Consider the following 17830-nt stretch of genomic DNA (forward strand, 5'->3'; position numbering starts at 1 on the left):
TACATTATTGCACAATAAACATAATATCTGAGTTGTGCATATTTTAAAAAACTAAGAAAAGAGTGAGGAGTAAAAGTTAATACACTCATGTAAAGCTGTCGGAACATTAGGGGCAAATGAAGAGGACGCTGTGATACACACGTACACGTACAGTAGAGGTCCCTTTTAGCCAAATGGATACCAGGAATCCTAGGCAATAGCCAATGGCAGAGCAGTTATCAGTATGTTACGTTCAGTAAACACTGAGAGCTGTGAGTACCAGCCATTCTGTCTTTTTGCCTTTCTTATCCTGAAATTTCTTTTGGAACGAGGCAATATTTTCCTTTTTAGTAGTGTCTTAACCTGAAAATTCTGTATGTGGAGACGTTCGTAAGTAGAGGTATCACTGTATTCCGTAAAGTGCCTGTGACAGGATAAAAATAAAGGATTAAAAAATTATGTGAATTAAAATCATATTTTGAGACATTTCGACTATGTACAATAATTTGGCAAAGCACAAATGACGAGAAATTAGTCTCTTAATCTTCCATTTAGCCCCGCCTGTCGTTATAGCGCTCAAGCGCCCCCAGCTGGATGATGTTGGCAGGGTCATGATTTCAGCTGATTTAGAATTTAACCCATTAAGGGGGAAGATTCAGAACGAGAAAAACGCGACACAGAGCAGCAAAATGTCATCATTGTTTCAATCTCTGTACTCCAATATTTTTACAGGATATTCTTTTGATCTAAGTATTTTCCCCAATTGCTAAATAAATGGTATGGTCATGACAAATAACAGTCTTGTGCTAAATTGAATATGAAATATTAAAAATGTATTTATTCACTACGACAGAGCAAAATTACTGGATAATGGTCAAAACTGCTGACTTCTTGCAACTCCCGAACGGTATTTTATGTCACCGGAGTTAGTCCGGCATTCGTCATTTCCCTGCCCCGGCTTCGGAGACGGAGGAAAGAGCTTAAACAAAACAGAAGGCGTGACAGCTAGCCGACCTGCTAATCGTAACCAAGCAGCTTTTCCAAGTCTTATTCTGGCCTTTCGAAAATGAAAAATCGCTACCCCGACTCATGTCACACACGGCGATTGTCTTCACCGAGTGGCCTTTTCAGTGGACAAGGCGCATTGTCACCCACAAAATGCAAGCCACCTCCTTATTAAAACGTGTGCCATGATCCCAGTATTTGACATTATATAAAACACGTAGCTTACTCTTTTCCTTGTCGGTTCACTGGTCCAACAGTTGTCGGACTTGTTTGGCCTATATCTGCGGTGAACGGGAACTTTTTGAAACACAAAAAGGCTCACACGCTTCTCCTTGGTGCAGCAACAAAAGCCTGCAGCACATTGGGCTGGCGTGATGAGGAAAAAAAAAAAAAACGTAATTATTTGCAAAATCAGCAGAATCCGCAGTCGTTCTGCATACTGTAGTATTGGCTGAATACTGGAGAGGATTAGTCAGCTGTCGTCACTTTTGCATTCTTTGGCAACCCAGGAAGTCACTCATTTTCATGGTGCGGGATTCAAAAAATTGAATAAATATATCGATTGCTTCCACACACATCCAAGCGGTCCATTTCAGTCAGGACTCAGGAGCATAAAATACCGCGTGAAATATGAAATAAACATGCTGTTTGCTGTCATAGGCACTTTAAGAATATGGAAGGATATGGATTAGTTATCTGCTAGTAAATTACGTACCTGACTAATGGCTGTATTGAATTAAGTAGAAACAGTGATTCCTTGCTAGTCTGGTACTCCAGACTCACCGCTGTTCCAGCTGTTGAGTCTGGCCACCATTAAGCGGATAAAATTTCCAGGGCAGAGCAAGCCTCAGCTGACAGACAGCGGAGTGGACCAATCAGCGACGGGCGTCGGACGTTAGAAACGCGACGAGGGACTTGCGCGCGGAAGTAAACATACGAGGAGAGCGGATTTTATTCAACATGGCTAGCGCGAGACAAACTTGTCAATGACTTGTGTCGATGTGGTTTTGGTAATTTAGAACTGATTTTACCGTGGATTGGAACATATTCTCGGCTCTCCTGTTCGCCATCTGTGTTGTTGTGGAGGCAACTTCCGACGCGGAAGAGTGACGTTGCTCGTTAAGAATACGTCACGCAAATAAACGAATCTGATTTGACGATTGATTCTGTACTTCCTCGAGAGGCCGTTAATGGGCTGGGTCCCAGACTATTCTCTCAGTGTTTGAAAAATACAGGGAGAACAGTCTGGCCGTGCGAGACAAATTCCTTGCTACTTCATGGCTCAACCTTCATGCCCTCATTGCTTTGCGGATTTATTTCTGTTGTTATGAGTATTTTTTTATGAGAATAAAAGATTTCTAAAAACATTTATGTACACTTTATTTCCATTGATGTATATTTATACACTTACATATACGCACAAACTTATCATGAGAGTGAGAGAATGATTTACAGTACATATTTATATTATTTTTACATTATTTTTGTACATATGTTATTTTTATTTTATTTACAAACTATTTTTAAATGTTCTAATGATAGCATATGCATTTATTGGGTTTTATATACATTTATTGATATTATGTATACACAAATATATGTTAAAAATGGGAAGTGACACTACTTAGCCGTTTTTCACTTTACCCTGTCGTTTCAGGTCCCCATTAAAAGCAATAAGTGAGGGATCACTGTAATTCATACATTAGAATACTGTACTGTAATATCTTTTTGTTCGACTAAAGATGCCCACATTTCAGAGAGAACTTTTGTGAGTAAACAGAAGCGATACTACAGTATTTTAACATAAATCCTTTTTGTATCATTTGTTGGTGTGTTGTGTGATTTTTTTTCATGCAAATTTTGTTGTTAAACCACTAGTTTAAATTGAATGAAATAAAGTATTTATTTTTTGCACTAGCTTAATTTGTCCCTTTTGCTCTCTCAGCTCAGCTTGGTTCAGAAGCGGCTGGCCGAGTCAGAGTCTGCCTGGCGGCTCAGCGAGAGAGAACTGACCGCTCAGCTTCAGGAGGCCCGAGGCAGTGAAAAGAAGCTACAGGATGAAGCCAAGAACTTGTCACTGCGCACCCAGGCGGCTCAGGACTCTGCCAGCATATACAGCCTGCAATTGAGCGAGGCCCAGGGCCGCCTGGCCGCCACCGAGGCGGAGCTCACGCGGGCCGAGGCCTCTAGAAGAGACCTGGAGTTTCGTTTGAGCGGCCTCCAGTCGGCGCTGACCAGAACCCTGGGTATTAGCGCTGGAGGAAGAGGGGTTCGAGGGAGGAGCCCCGGGGCAAGCTCTGCTTCAGCCAGCCCCGTGTCACGCCATCACAGCATCTCTCCGCTACGTTCTTCTCTCTCGCCTCCTAAAGGTGAAATCAATTGTGTCATTTTCTCAATTGTATTGCAGTTTTGTGTTTGTTTGGTGGTACTCGGCTTCCTCAACTTCCTTTTAGCTCATTGGCTGATATTGACAGTAATAGACGTCCAATCTATGTAATTGTAATGTAAAATTGATGAGAGGGGATTTCGCCAAAACCTGTAGTCTTAATTTTAAATGTTCGTGTAAAGTCTTAAAGTTGAGTTTATGTTAAGTTTAACTAAGTCTTCATATCAACTGTTAAATATTTGCATCAAGTCTAATTACCGAAAGTAATGTTAAGTCCACATTCAATTCTTAATGTTAAGTCTCTATGGCTTAAGGTTAAGTCAACCTACAGTAAGTCTTGAGGTTGAATCGTCAAGTTATGACGTTTAGTCTTAATGTTAATTTTGTTTTATTCACAGATTGTGTATTTGTGTTTAGTAAAAATAAGTTTTATATAAAAAAAAAACTACAGTATATATTTTGCAGTTTTTATTTTAAGCTATCGATGTATTTTTATTACCGGTATATTAAATTATGTCATTCTTACTGTAAAAGAACATTTTTTTGCATCAGATGAGCCCTTACTCCTCACCGTTTTCAACTATTTTAATATTGTATTGAATTATTCCAGAATTTCACACCAGCACCCCTGACAATACTCTGGGTTCCCGAGCCGTTTCTCCTGAAAGAGAAGGCACGCCTCTCCCTCTACACCAACCAGATCTGGACCCTGACACTCTTCGAAGTGGTCTGAAGGACTTCCTCCTGGAGCTCCGTGAAGCACAGAGAGAGCGGGTAGACAAAAACAATAACAGTGTTCCCTGCGAAAGTGGCCCCATACGTCTTTGCAGTTTAGGATGCATAGATTCACCTATTCACTGATTTAAAAAAAAGAAAGAAAAACATCATTTGAAAACTGCATAGTGCTTATTCGAAAGAGGGGGAAAATAATTTTCAAGTAGCAAAAATCATTTTAAGGGGCATCAGTGATATGAGTATTTTTTTCTCTCTTTGCATTCGTTGCATTCATTCATTGTAGTAGTCCCTACTCCCATGAACAGATTGTGAATACAGTACACTGTATTCCCATGGGACAGAGATCAAGCCTCGTACATACCAAAAATTCAACAGTAGTTGACATCTCCCAAAATTTTCTATAGATGCTGCAAGCTGGCGCCAAAGTGTTTTTGTGTTAACAGGGGTGTCAAACTCATGTTTGTCATTGGCCAAATCTTTGATGTGTTTCCCCATTATGTTTGGCAATTTATATAATTTGTATGATGGCCTCATATTATTACTGTACATATACACAACAAATTGAATAAAACCAGGGTTCCAGTTTTTGTAGGGGGCACTTTAGCCTTTAACATAAATTTTTTAGAAAATCAACTAGAAAATTTAGGGGTGAATATAGCTCACAAAGTCAGTTTAATTGTTTGAACTGCCTCCTAAGAATAAAAATGATTTAAAAAATTAAATTAAATAAATAAAAATTTTATTTATTTATTTTTTTTTAATCTGCAAAATTACTGGTCGTACAGACACAAGTTTCATAAACTTACTCTCTTAGTGTCAAATTAAGGAGCTGACTGGTGCTCAGGTACTTGGTTTTGAACAGTGCTGCAACGATTAATCGATTAACTCAAGTGATTAGATTAGAAAAAGGATTTGAATTAAATTTTGCTGCTTCGAGAAATAAATTAAAATGGCGTCATAATGGGTTGTTTTGAAAGTGTTTGCATTTAGTTTTATTGATTTTGGTGGGTACACTGCCCTCCAGTGGTAACAGCGAATATGACATAACTCATTCACACATGGCTGAATCCAGCTGCTCCCTGTCGAGACCAACATAAGCCATAGAGTTCATAATGATATTGACGGGGCACGTGGCCGATAAATAGGGGGCCTGCATTGTTGCCGTGGCTGTCAAAGCTGACCGAGTGGAATCACAGACAAAAAGATTTTTTTCGTTGAAAATTCTTGTGAATAAATGCTTATATACCTGAATTCTTTATAGATATGGACGCAAAACAGTCTCGATTCTTGGTTAAAAGCAAAAAAAAAAAAAAAAAAAAAAAAACATGCAGTTAGCATTCATTTTACGAAAATATGTGGAAGTACGATGCTGTTCTGTTATAGTCAATGTGGCGGCCTCCATATGTGAACAGCTTTTCCGGTGAAAATTAATGTGAATAAATGCCTAAATCCCCGAATTCTTTAAAGATATCAACGTAAAACAGTCTCAATTCTTTGTTAAAAGAGCAAAAAAAACGGGCAGTTAGCATTTATTTTGCGATAACTAGATGGTAACCTTTGCCATGTTTGGAAGTCATTTACTAGTAATGTCGCAAGTCAACCGTTAAAGTTGTTAAAATTGCTCCCGTTATTGCATTAGTTCCCTTCTGTCTACTTTCGACATGTGAAAGTTTTAAAACAGTTTCATCATTTCATCAAGATAGATTCAAGTCAAGATTTTGCCGATTTAGGAGTATTTTAGGTAAAAAGTTACTTAGGTTCGCTAGGAAGGTTCTCTACAACAGAGCCTTCCTGTTTAATAACGCCGTTCTAGTTCTCTATACATGTGATATTTATTTTAGCATCATGTGGGCGAAGTTTGTAGGCTTTCGGCTACAGTCAGGTATTATTGGAGCCACCAAGCATGGCGTTTGTAATTTTCGTAACTCCCTTTCCTTCTCCCCACTCCCACTCGGTTTTCTCCGTGAGTCTGTGTCTCTCACTTTTCTCGCATCATTCAACCAATGTTGTACCGCATCGTAACGCACGCCTTTACATCCTCAATACTGGTAACGGCGTTGTAAAGATGAGAAAAGTAATTAATTAGGTTACTCAATACTGAGAAAAGTAACACCGTTAGTAACGCCCTTATACTTTAACGCCGTTATTAACAACACTGGTGGCGGCAGCTTTAAAACAAACTAAAATTCTTGTAAAAAAACAAAAAATATAATAATTACCTTGAATCATCGAACAAATCGCTCCTGAGACCTTCCTTCCTGTTTGTATGCGGTACAGCTTTCGTACTTTTTCAACCTAAATCTGGCGTTTGATCGCTGCATGTGTCGCTGCGACCGCCTGCGAATAACTGAAGCGGATTGTGTGATGGGCCCCCTACTTGAAAGCGTGGCGCAGTGAAGGTTGAATCTGACCTGTCAATATCATTATGAAGTCTATGCATACGCTAAGTTTTTGTTTGAGCTAATGTTTATAATGCATTCATAATTTAGTGTATAGGTATATTTAGCCGTTTTTTTGGGGGGGGGGGGGGGGTGAGAATATGTGTTTGAACCATTTGTTAAGAGCATTGTAAAAAAAAAAAAAAAGTTGGCTTTTGTAGCATTTAAGCTACCGGACTTTTGCTATGTAAGTTAGCCAATTGTTCTTTTGTTGTACTGAGATCCTCATTTATTTTTTTATTATACCGTTTGAGGCTCAGCTCAGGTATTTCAATTTTTTATGTTACTTATCCAAAAACCCAGATTATTTAAACTAACTAGTTCATTGATTAATCAAATACTAAAATAATCGATAGCAGCAGCCCTAGTTTTGAAATTATGGTAACATACTATTTGAATTTAGTGTCATAATAAGACTCATAATTATGACATGACACTGTCATGAACATTAATGAATGCTTATGACAGTTGTCATTAAGTGTCCTATCACTAAGACAGTACCTAAACCCAACCCAAATACATTTGAAAAAAATCTCAATATTGTATCTAAAGTGACATAATTTACTAAATGACACTCAATGTCATGTCATAAGCCCTCGTTCATATTCATGACAGGTGTTATGTCACCATTATGACAGTCTAATGACTCCAAGTTCAATTAAATTGTTTTTTTTTTTTGCAATTTTTAAAAAGGATTTTGAAAACAAAAAAGGCTCACAACATCTGACAATCTAAAATATTGCCATTTTAGTGAGAAATATGTAACTGATGCTCTGGATTTGCTTTTGTGGGCCACACAAAACTTGGCAGGCCACATCCTTAAAGTTCCTTAACTGACTTCCACATAGTTCAGTGGCTCCACTATACCACAATATGGTGCCCCAGATGTACTTCAATTGCTTTGATGGGCTAGTCAGCAAATTACGGAGTTTTGGTTAAAACAAAAATGCACACAAATACTTTGTGTGAACTCTGTGTGAAAATGCTAGTTATCTGTAACTGCGGGGGATTCATGTTATGGGAACGTGCTCACCCGGTTGTAAGGCACATCTTTTATTTTAAAGGATGACGCTTTGTGTCAGTTGGTGGCTTCTCAGCGAGAAGTGGACGAGCTGAAGGGGAATCGAGACTTGGCACAAAGTCGTCTCGTCCATCTGCAAAAGAACCTGCAAGAATACCAAGAAGGTGTGCGTCAGGTTGCTGCGTCTACTGCTTTTTTTTTTTTTTTTCCAACCCATCACACGAGCATGTCCTGGGCGTGTGTGTCGCGTGTGTAGGCAAACGAGGCCTGGATGAGCAACTGGCACAAGCTCAGCTTCAGCTTCACCAGCAGGAAGAGGCTGTCAGGAGAGGCGACAGAGAGAGGAGGACGCTCACCGACAGGGTGAAGGAGCTGGAACGTGTGCTACAGACCTTTGAGGTGGAGAAGAAACACACACAGGTACAAAAGCGGAAGAGAACACAACAACAGCAGATGGGCATTCGCTGCTTGTGGCATGGCATGCCAGCACTCCTTATGTCTGCTAACAATGCCAAAAAACACCAAGCATAGGCAGAATACTGCTTTATGGTCAAGTGATTTTTATGAGGAATGCAACTTTACAACAACCCTTGAGATTGACCAGTGCGTTTTAAAGTGGCACTAAAGTTTTTCATAATCTTGGATGCTATTTTACCTGGTTTGCATGACAATTCATTGAAAGTGCCCAGAATATTGGTTTTTAAGCCATTTTAATTCTTCCTATTATTTGCGGTTCTGTAAAATCCTGTTTTTCATTAATATACAGCTGACTGTATCGAATTTAAATATGTATTCAATATTTTTATTTAAACTATTTGCTCTTATTGGCTGTGGGTTGAGAGGGTGTGTCGCTGGGAAGCTTTTGGGCGTTGGCAATGCGTGGGGTGACTTTGACACTTCGCGGAGACGCGTACGACAAAGTTCTTCAATGACAAGTCGCTATTTTCACAATCAAACAAAAATAAAATATTCAGTCATTTGACACTCCCGCTTCAACAGGGTTCTAGACGTGTATTTCAGTCAGGAGGCAAAGGTTCCAAAACCCTTTATTCTACATGGGTAAAATATTCACTCATTTGACGGCAGCACATTCATCCGGTACATCAAGTCTGGAAGCAAAAAAAAGTTCAAAATACTGTTTTATCAAATGACTTAATGCATGCGTTGTTCTATAATCCCTGTCCTTCTTTCACCTCTTCAGGAACAACTGGATAAGCAGCGAGCTGCTGAGGCGCGTCTGGAGGCTGAGAGGAAGCGACTCCGGGAGGCACTTGAGGCGTCCGAAGCGCGGACCACCCGGGTTGAGGTGGGACGACGGAGTCTGGAGGGGGAGCTGCAGAGACTCCGACTGAGCCTTGGAGACCGCGAGGCAGAGAGCCAGGTCTCCCGTGATCGCTATGATGTTCTTCTCAAACAGGTGCAATTAAATTCTTTAAGATACAAGATACGATCGCAAAAAGTGTCTCAATTAAAATTTTACCATTTTTAATAATGGCATTATAGTTGTTTCAGACAGCATTGCATCAAGTAGGGGGGTTTGGGATATTTTCCCCCTTCCTTATAGTATATGCACTATGAACAACGGAGCAAGTCTTGTACTGTACATATCCCAGGAAAATTAAATTAAATAGGCTTTGTGTTGAGGGGAAAAAAAGGATGTTTTCATTGAAATTTTAACAACATATTCAACGGTTTTGTAATACAACCTGATTTGTGATATCATTTAGAGGTCGACCGATATGGGATTTTAAAATGCCGATACTGATATCTAAAAAAATTTTCAGCCGATAGCCGATTTTGTAAGCCGATATTTGAGGCCGATATAATTTTTTTTTTTTTTTTTTAAGCGAGTGGATTATTTTTATTTATTTATTTTATTATTTAAAAAAAAAAATTGCTTCAACAGCTTCAAATTTACAAAGATGACCTGAGACTTAAAGGATTAATTCAGTTTAGTGCTACCAAACCAAGGAACGCAGCACTTCTTTTTATGATTATACACACTCAGCAAGAACAGTACATTAATTTCAATTAATTAAACCTCCCAAGATGTCATGACGGGATGTAAGCAAGTGAAAATTTAAGAGGATGCTCACCAGGTTAAAGCTAATGCGAATGCTACGCTAACGCTACAAGTTACATTTAGAGTGAAAGGATCACTCAGTAAACACCTTAAAAAGCTAAAGCAACATTTCATATTCTCTCATGACACGATTTAAAAAAGTAATGTACAATATTTACAAAACAGGCAAGCCTAAAGCTTCCTGTAGCAGCCTGCCTTCAAGCTGCTGCCGGGTCCCTCCCGGCTCCTACCGTCAGTCACCAGCGGCCACAGTTGCCCATACACATGCCTTTTATTTGTTAATCGGCCATTAGTCCATATGTCGGCCGGACGATAGATCGGTCGACCTCTAATATCGTTATTGGTTATTATAGTATTAGTATGAAAACATCTCCTCCTGTGATCGGTTTTAAATTCTGAATGAGTCCATCTCACTTTTAGCTTTTGTTAAGTTTTTAACACCTCTTTAAAGTTGGATACCATCTGAGTCAGATTTGGCAGCAAAATGACAGCAATTTGATGGATATGTTCCTTTTTAATATTTGTAAATGGATTCAAGTTGTTTTGAACTGCAGCAGAGTGCCATTTCTCCACAAATAAACAAAATGAAATTCAGCAGTCTGTTTATTTGAATAATGATGATTGCTGAAATTTTTTGAAAGGAAAACTTTCGCTATGGCTTCTTTGACTTTTATCTCATTATTCCATGATCGTCATTTTCCTTAAATTTGAAGGAGAAAAAAAATGTACTCTATTCTAATTGGAATATCCTTCTATTTTTGGAAAGCTTTTCCTTGAAACACACAATAAGAACAGCTGGAAATCTCATTTTTCAATGTTCAACCCAAGTTTTAGACTAAATAAAACCTCAGACTGCAAATGTATCCCACTGCAAATCTCAACAGTGGAGATCACTGCTTTTCCCAATTGTGTGTGATTTTATGAATGAAATGCATGTAGCAGCAACTTAAGTCCTACACCAATTCAAATTAATAAACGTCATTTTAAAATTTCACAGCTTTGTGTTTATTGACATAGAAATATTAGTACAGCATATTTCTGTAACTACCAGTGGTGGGTAGAGTAGCCCAAAATTTAACCAAGTATGAGTAGAATTACTTCAAGATAATATTACTCAAGTAAAAGTAGAAGTAGTCATCCAAAAAATGTACTCAAGTACAAGTGGAAAAGTATTTGGTGAAAAGTATCCTCAAATAATGAGTAAAATTGTGATTAAATGCTTACTATGTTTGATTCCCCCCCCCCCCCCCCTTTTTTTATACACTGGTATTTTTCCCAGCACAGTCATCTATATGAACTGTTTTTATTATACCTTACAATCATCCAATACACAACCACATTAAGCCTAAGAAGAAGAAAAAAGAAAAAATACAGAAATGAGGGATCATTCTTCCAAAGTGCACGACTGCCCTCTAGTGGACAAAATAGTTCCTAGTTTGAATAGTTGAAGAGTGAATACCTGTAGTTCCTTCGTAGTTCCTAATGTGTAATGTAATGTATCTAATAAGTAGAATAAAGAGGAAAAATGGAACGATTAGTGTAGCCCAAAGTAGTGGAGTGAGAGTAGCATTTCTTCTTCACAAATCTACTCAAGTAAAAGTTAAAAGTATGGCTTAGTGAAACTACTCTTAGAAGTACATTTTTCTCAAAATGTTACTCAAGTAAATGTAACGGAGTGAAAGTAATGCCAACCCAACTCTGATAACTACTTTATGGTGTTCATCAAAAATGAGAAAATATTGACTCAAGTTTTATCATTTTTTGTGGGTTCAAATATAGGTAGCGGAAGGCGAAGGCCAAATATCCCTGTTGCAGAGAGAAGTGGAGCGACTAAGTCAGGTTCTGCGCAAAGCTGAGGAAAACGAAGCTGTGCTGCGAGAGAAGAACGCCTCCCTCAACCAGAGTCTGCAGGAGTTGGCGGCTGCTCACGGCAGCGCTCAGAGTCGCCTCACTGCTCTGCAGAAGGCTTTGAGTATGACGGAGCAAGAGAAGCAACACCTTCAGGTGGGCGCCAATAAAGAAAGGTTGTGGATGTTCTAATATGAGCAAGATGATGAAATTTCTGGAGGAATTGTGTGGGAATGCTTTCATGCTGGTCGGTAAACTCCTGTGGATTTTGTAGTACAGTGATCTCTCGATAGTTTGCGCTTCAAACTTCGCGCCCTCAGTCCATTGCGGATATTTTTTCCCAATAAAAAAAAAAAAAAATAAATACAGATGAGCCGTCCTGAGCCTATCACGTAGTCTCACTCTCCCTCCTGCTGATCTTTGTTGGTCAGGCAGTGCACTGGAGTTGCTTATTAACGTTAACAACCATTGACAGACGTTTTATGTTGCCACAGATGCGTGAAAGCCAAAGCTTCAAAGCGTCGCATGCATCAATCATCGCTTAACTTTTTAAACGGTTGCTGTGGCAACTCTGTGTGTAAGTGAACTTGAGCGGATTTGAGTGGACTTGCTCAATGAAGCATTTAATAAAGACAAGCATTTTTCTACTTCATTCTTGTTTAAAACATTTCAAGTCAATTCCTATTCATTTTTGGTCACTCCCTGATGATTTGGGGGAAATTCTGGGTCACTTGCTGATTATTTTGGGTGTCTTCCTGTTGACTGTGGGCCACTTCCAGGAAGTTTTTGTTTAAATTAGAAACGAAGAAAGCTATGAGTGGCAATGTAGTTGTCAGAGGTGGGTAGTAACGCATTACATTTACTCCGTTCCATTTACTTGAGTAGTTTTTTGAGAAAAATGTACTTCTAAGAGTAGTTTTACCACACCGTACTTTTTACTTTTACCTAAGTAGATTTGTGGAGAAGAAAAACACTAGAGTCGTTACATTTTTCCTCTTTATTCTAAGTATTCACTTTTTGCTAGAGGAGCCATTAGTGGTTGTCTCAGTTTCACCAATGGGACGTCGCAACAATAACAACATGAATCCGTTATACCAATCAGAGGTAACAATGTATTTTCTCCACTAGAGGGCACTCATGCTTTTTGGACAAGTGCTCTTTCATAGTGTTGTTATGGTTTGAATTCGATAATTTTTGTGTCATCTTTTTGGCCTAATATGGTCTTGTAATATGTTATAGGCAGGGGTGCACATAATTTTTTTGCCCAGGTTCTCAGAGGAGGACCTGGAGATGTGACTTGGTCCTCATGGAGCTTGAGAGCCAACCCGCCTGATGCGATAAATTTATGACAAGCTTTACTTAGAGCCAATTAACTTTAATTAATTATATTAACAATTAATGCTTGATTAACATCAACTGGCACAACAAAATTGCCATTACTTTGAAATGTAAAGAAATAAAAAGCACCAATTCAAAATAAAGGGCATTATGCGGCTCCCACATTAACTCCAAGCCTTTTTAAAAGTGGGATGTCCTCCTCTTAAGACCTTATTGAACGTGCATGTTTAGCTTTGTAAAATGCGAGCAAAAACACGTTTGTCAGTGCATGTCACTGTTCATTACCTTTATTCCGCCACTTGTCCATAGGGCGAGCGAGGTCCTGTTTGACATGGATAGTTTGCTTAATTGCCACATGCTCTCTGTTTTTTTCGTGCTTTTCAAAGTTTGGATGGCTGAAATTCTTTGACCCTACATAAAATGCGCTGCTCTTATCGGCGACATTGGGATTCTCACAGCACATTTTGTACCGCATTTCCGTGCGAGCATCATTTGCTTCTAGCCATGGTACCTCCTACTTTTCAGCAAAAGTCCTGTTTTTTCGGTAGCTCCGGTGACGTCTCTGTCGTCTGTCTGTCTTTTGACGGGGGTGGGGGAACACGGAAGTAATTACTCAGTGTGGCCTGCCTCTTTGACATATTGAGAAGTTATTTTCTCGTGTCCGCCGCAAATACGGTGGTCAGCCATCGGTACGCAAAAGCGTATGGAAGTCGTTGAGGGCCAGCGCGTTTGTCTACGTCCGGTACGCATGCGCGCATGCGGACCACTTATGTGCACCCCTGGTTATAGGACAGTATAATAATTAATAACAATTCATATAGATGAAGTTGTGCTGAGAAAAAAAAACATTAAAAAAAATACATTGTAAGCAGTTACTGACAATGTTACTCATTAGTTGTGTATTCTCTTCAACAAGTAGTTTTTTACTTGTATTTGAGTACCTTTTTGGATGAAGCTTTTACTTGAGTACAATTATTTATACGTAATGCTACGCTTACTTACGTAAAATTTTTGGCTAGTCTACCCACCTCTGGTAGTTCTATTTTATCCACGCTGGGCCAAGAGTCAATCTGAACCAATGAGTATTTCTTTTATAGGTCCAAGTCAATGGAAATGGCAATGACAATGGATATGGTTCAATTTCAATGGAAGTGAATAGGGAGGGAATAGGGATTGATGTACTGTAACTTATATTTATCAGGAGCGAATCGATGAATCCCGCTTATCGTTAAGCGAAGCCAGAAGGAACATGGCCACCCTTAATGAGCGCATGCACAGCCTGCAGAGTGAGCTGCACCAGAGTGAGCTCCAACGAGAGGAACTGGAGTCCGAATTCACCAAGACACAAGAGGTGAAGATTGTTTTCACTTACTACATCAAATATCACATATACTGTATGCCAAAGAGATGTTGTTTTGTATGCTCAAGGTTTATTTTACACACCTATTGTGCAAATGCACGCTTTTCACGCTTTATCGACACCTCGGTAGCTTCTCAGATGTTCTCTACCAGTCATGTGTTCATTGTGCGGCAGACTCTGCGGCAGCGTTCGGCCAGCCTTGCCGAGGCACAGCGCGGTGCTCAAGCGGCTCAGACGGAGCGAGCGACGGTGGAGGAACGTTTGCGAGCTCTTCAAAGGGCTGTGGCCATGCTAGAAACAGAAAAGAAGGATGCCGAGAGACAGGCTGTGAGGCTGGAGAAGGATAAAAATGCCTTAAGGAATACGCTTGATAAGGTATCGTCTTTTGACTGTCACCCAGTCCAATACTCTGGTGTAATTCAATTATTGAAACACTTTAAGCACAACACATCCATCCAAAGTGTGTACCACAGAATAACCTAAACATACAAAATAAATTCACATCAAAAAACTCACAAAAAAATGTACTTTTAATACATAAATATATCAGGAATTAACCAATGTGAAAACAATGGGGGAAAAGCTTGTTGGCAGCCATTGGGTGATAGATGTTCCAATCCATTTGAACTGGGAGGGCTCTGTAAAGTAAAATCAGCAGTACTTCGTAACGCTACTTCTAGTCATGTACTACTACGACACGTCTCAAACAGGATTTGCTGTTCCTAAACTCTAAATCTTATTTGCTGCCATTGACGTCCCATCCATTTAAGGTGGTAGGAGTGGTATACAGCCGTTTTATACTCAACTGACTTCATGCATATGCATACGCAAACTGACTAGTTTTAGCAAAATTTCAACAGCCCCTCAACAAGAGTTCAAAATTGATGATTTTCCATGTTTATTGCCCTCCAGAGGAGGTAAACTGTAAAGCTTAAGGGCGCTTTCACACTAGCACTGTCAGCACACACTAGGCTTGCCACCCGTCCCTTGAGATACGGAATCGTTCTGTAATTGGGAATGAAAAGTTGCGTTCTGTATTGAACCAATACGGAACGCAGTTTATTCCGTATTTCACAATTGTCCCAGGGGTCGACCCCGCGCGACCCGCGGCTCCAGCGTGGCGGGCGGTGTTGCGCCCAGCCCATGCACATCTGTCACACACAAACACACACCTGCGCTCATGAGTGACCACTGAGCCAGCAATAATGAACAAAAAGGGCAGGGGATATTAAAGACAGCAAGATAGTTATCTGCCTGCCCGCTGCTGTCTGCCCTAGTGCCCTGCACTGCGCTCCACTTCCGGGTTCGTTGCCTAGTTACCTCGCTCTCTCTGCTCAGTGCACCGCCCCGCGCGTTTTCAAAACTAAAATGTCTCTTCAACATTAGAAGTTGAGGACACCCCATGTCATCCTCAAAAGGGGAAACGTCTCCAAAAAATAGACTGGAGTGGCTCGATAAGAGTCACTGATGATGAATATAACGCGAACTGCAAGGCAGGCAGGAAAGTTTTTGCAGTGTCTCACGGAATGCTGCAGGGTACCTCCACAAACGGAATATAAGATCCCAGTAGAACCTTTGTCATAATTCTTTGTACCTGAAACATCCCCTGAGCTTGATTTGGTATGTTATTATGCTCTTGTATAACATATAGGCTATATTTATATTTATCTTCATACATGTTGCATTGATAGGAGCATAGCTAGGCTATTTCAGTCCCTACTATGGTTGATTATTTTTAGGAATGTTGATTTTTTTTTTTTTTTTAAACATGCATTTATTATCAATCAATATGGAATGAATTTATGTACCCATAAAGAACAGGTTATTTTGTTACGCTAACTAATGCTACTCATTTGGAATTATTCCTAATAGATTAACAGCAAATAAACACTGAATAAATAGTCCTACTGCACATATATGCTATCTATTGATTGATTAATAGTGAATTTGACATCATCCCACTCCTACCCTCTGAATTACTGCAGCTGAGGTGACACAGGTATACCACACAGTAAAACGTAGCCAGTCAGGGCTACAATAGTGCTGACTGTGGACACAGGCTCAATCAGAAGATTTTTATGTGATTCCAAAATGGTGAAGAAAATGACTTTGGGGAGAACAAGCAAGAGGCACTGTTGAAACAAGTCCTGGGTCCTAAGGCAGTGGGTGAAGTGCTTAAGATCTTAACGTCACCCATCCCATTCTCCATACAGACCGATGCCTCGAATAAATCGAGCAGGAAGATGTTCCCCTTGCTGTCCAGTACTTCAGTCCAGAGTCTGGGCTCACCAACAAAATGCTGGACTTCATAGAGAATGCAGACGAATCAGCTGCTGGAATTGTAGCTATCCTGGAACATTCCCTTAAGAAATTTGGCTTGTCAATGCATCACCTGACCGGATTCAGTGCCGACAACACAAATGTTAATTACGATATTCACAACTTCGTTTTCACTAACCTGCAGGGAAAAAAAACAATCTGCTGCAAGGAAACTGCCATGCCCACAAAGTGCACAATACAGGTTTCTCATCTAAAAATACATACATTTCTATGCATTTTAGGAGTTTTGGGGATGCCCCTTTTTTCGCCCGTAAGGCTTTGGGCACGAGGGGGGGCGTCCCTTATTTCTATTTCTGAAAGGTGGCAACGCTAGCACACACTGTCAGCGTTCTTTTTCTTCAGATAATGCGCTTCGTTTTGTAAATGTGAACGCGCATCCAAACTGTAGTTCGGACCAAACAAACGAACTCTAGTCCGCTCATAAATCGTGGGTCTTGGTCAGCTTAATGCGCAAACTGCTTTGCTTGTGACCGGAGCAGGGTGTGCTTTTGCTGCTTTATGTGCAGTGTTACAGCGTGGAGCTGTGATGCTCTAGGCTGTGAAGGTACACGCATCCTTGGAAGTGGAAGTATAGTGCACGCCATTCAAAATCAATGATGGCAAGATGACAGACGAATCTTGGCCAAATGTTGTTGTGCTGCGCTAAGCAGTTGCATTTGATACACGGAATTGGGTTTTAACGGAGCGGACGTGTTTTGCATGCTGTTGCTGAACGTACCGTGTGAGAGTGATACAAACCGAGACAGGCGAGCCTCTTGGGGCGGCTGTATGTGAGTCTCACTCTCCTGGATGTGGCGACAATTTGACAGTCCAAAAAGCCTTGAAAGTGAGAGTGATAGTGCGCCTGTGTGACTTTCGTGGTCTAATTTTCCCCTATGCGTTTTTTTATAACATGATCTCCGCGGATCCTTAAAAAGTCTTAAAAGGTCTGTTTTACAATATGCGTTTTTTTAAGGTCTCAATAAGCATTATATTTCGTTATTTTATGAGGTATGACATTAAATTTCACATGGGAGGTATGAAATTTAATCCGGCCAGTCTAATATATGTCCGGATTTTTTTTTCGCGCTAATGTTATTTATTTAGCCTGCTTCATTATAAGATTCCGTAAAAAAAATAGAGAGGCTCCATCAGCCGTGTCTCATAGCGCAGGAATCACGCCTCAGGGGGCAGTGTGTCCTTTTAGCCATGTAATAGAACCAGAGCAAAGAACAGATGAAGTGGATGGAACAGGCATACGTGCATTTCTTTACATTTCTTTCACTGTCTAGGCATACTTGAACATGAACCCAGATGG

General features: G+C 40.0%; 1 protein-coding gene across 3 annotated transcripts in view; it reads left to right on the forward strand.

Annotated features, from left to right (window-relative positions):
* Positions 1-17830, forward strand: part of LOC130921647 (rootletin-like) — an 84339-nt gene that overhangs the window by 49570 nt on the left and 16939 nt on the right. For all 3 annotated transcript variants that reach the window (XM_057845778.1, XM_057845775.1, XM_057845777.1), the window contains exons 27-34: positions 2930-3353; positions 3981-4144; positions 7608-7728; positions 7821-7984; positions 8766-8981; positions 11427-11651; positions 14035-14184; positions 14368-14568. In XM_057845778.1, coding sequence (XP_057701761.1) covers positions 2930-3353; positions 3981-4144; positions 7608-7728; positions 7821-7984; positions 8766-8981; positions 11427-11651; positions 14035-14184; positions 14368-14568 — 1665 coding nt within the window. The remainder of the gene's footprint in view (positions 1-2929; positions 3354-3980; positions 4145-7607; positions 7729-7820; positions 7985-8765; positions 8982-11426; positions 11652-14034; positions 14185-14367; positions 14569-17830) is intronic.

This window comes from Corythoichthys intestinalis, chromosome 9 (genome assembly GCF_030265065.1).
Source record: "Corythoichthys intestinalis isolate RoL2023-P3 chromosome 9, ASM3026506v1, whole genome shotgun sequence".
Taxonomy (NCBI): Eukaryota; Metazoa; Chordata; class Actinopteri; order Syngnathiformes; family Syngnathidae; genus Corythoichthys; species Corythoichthys intestinalis.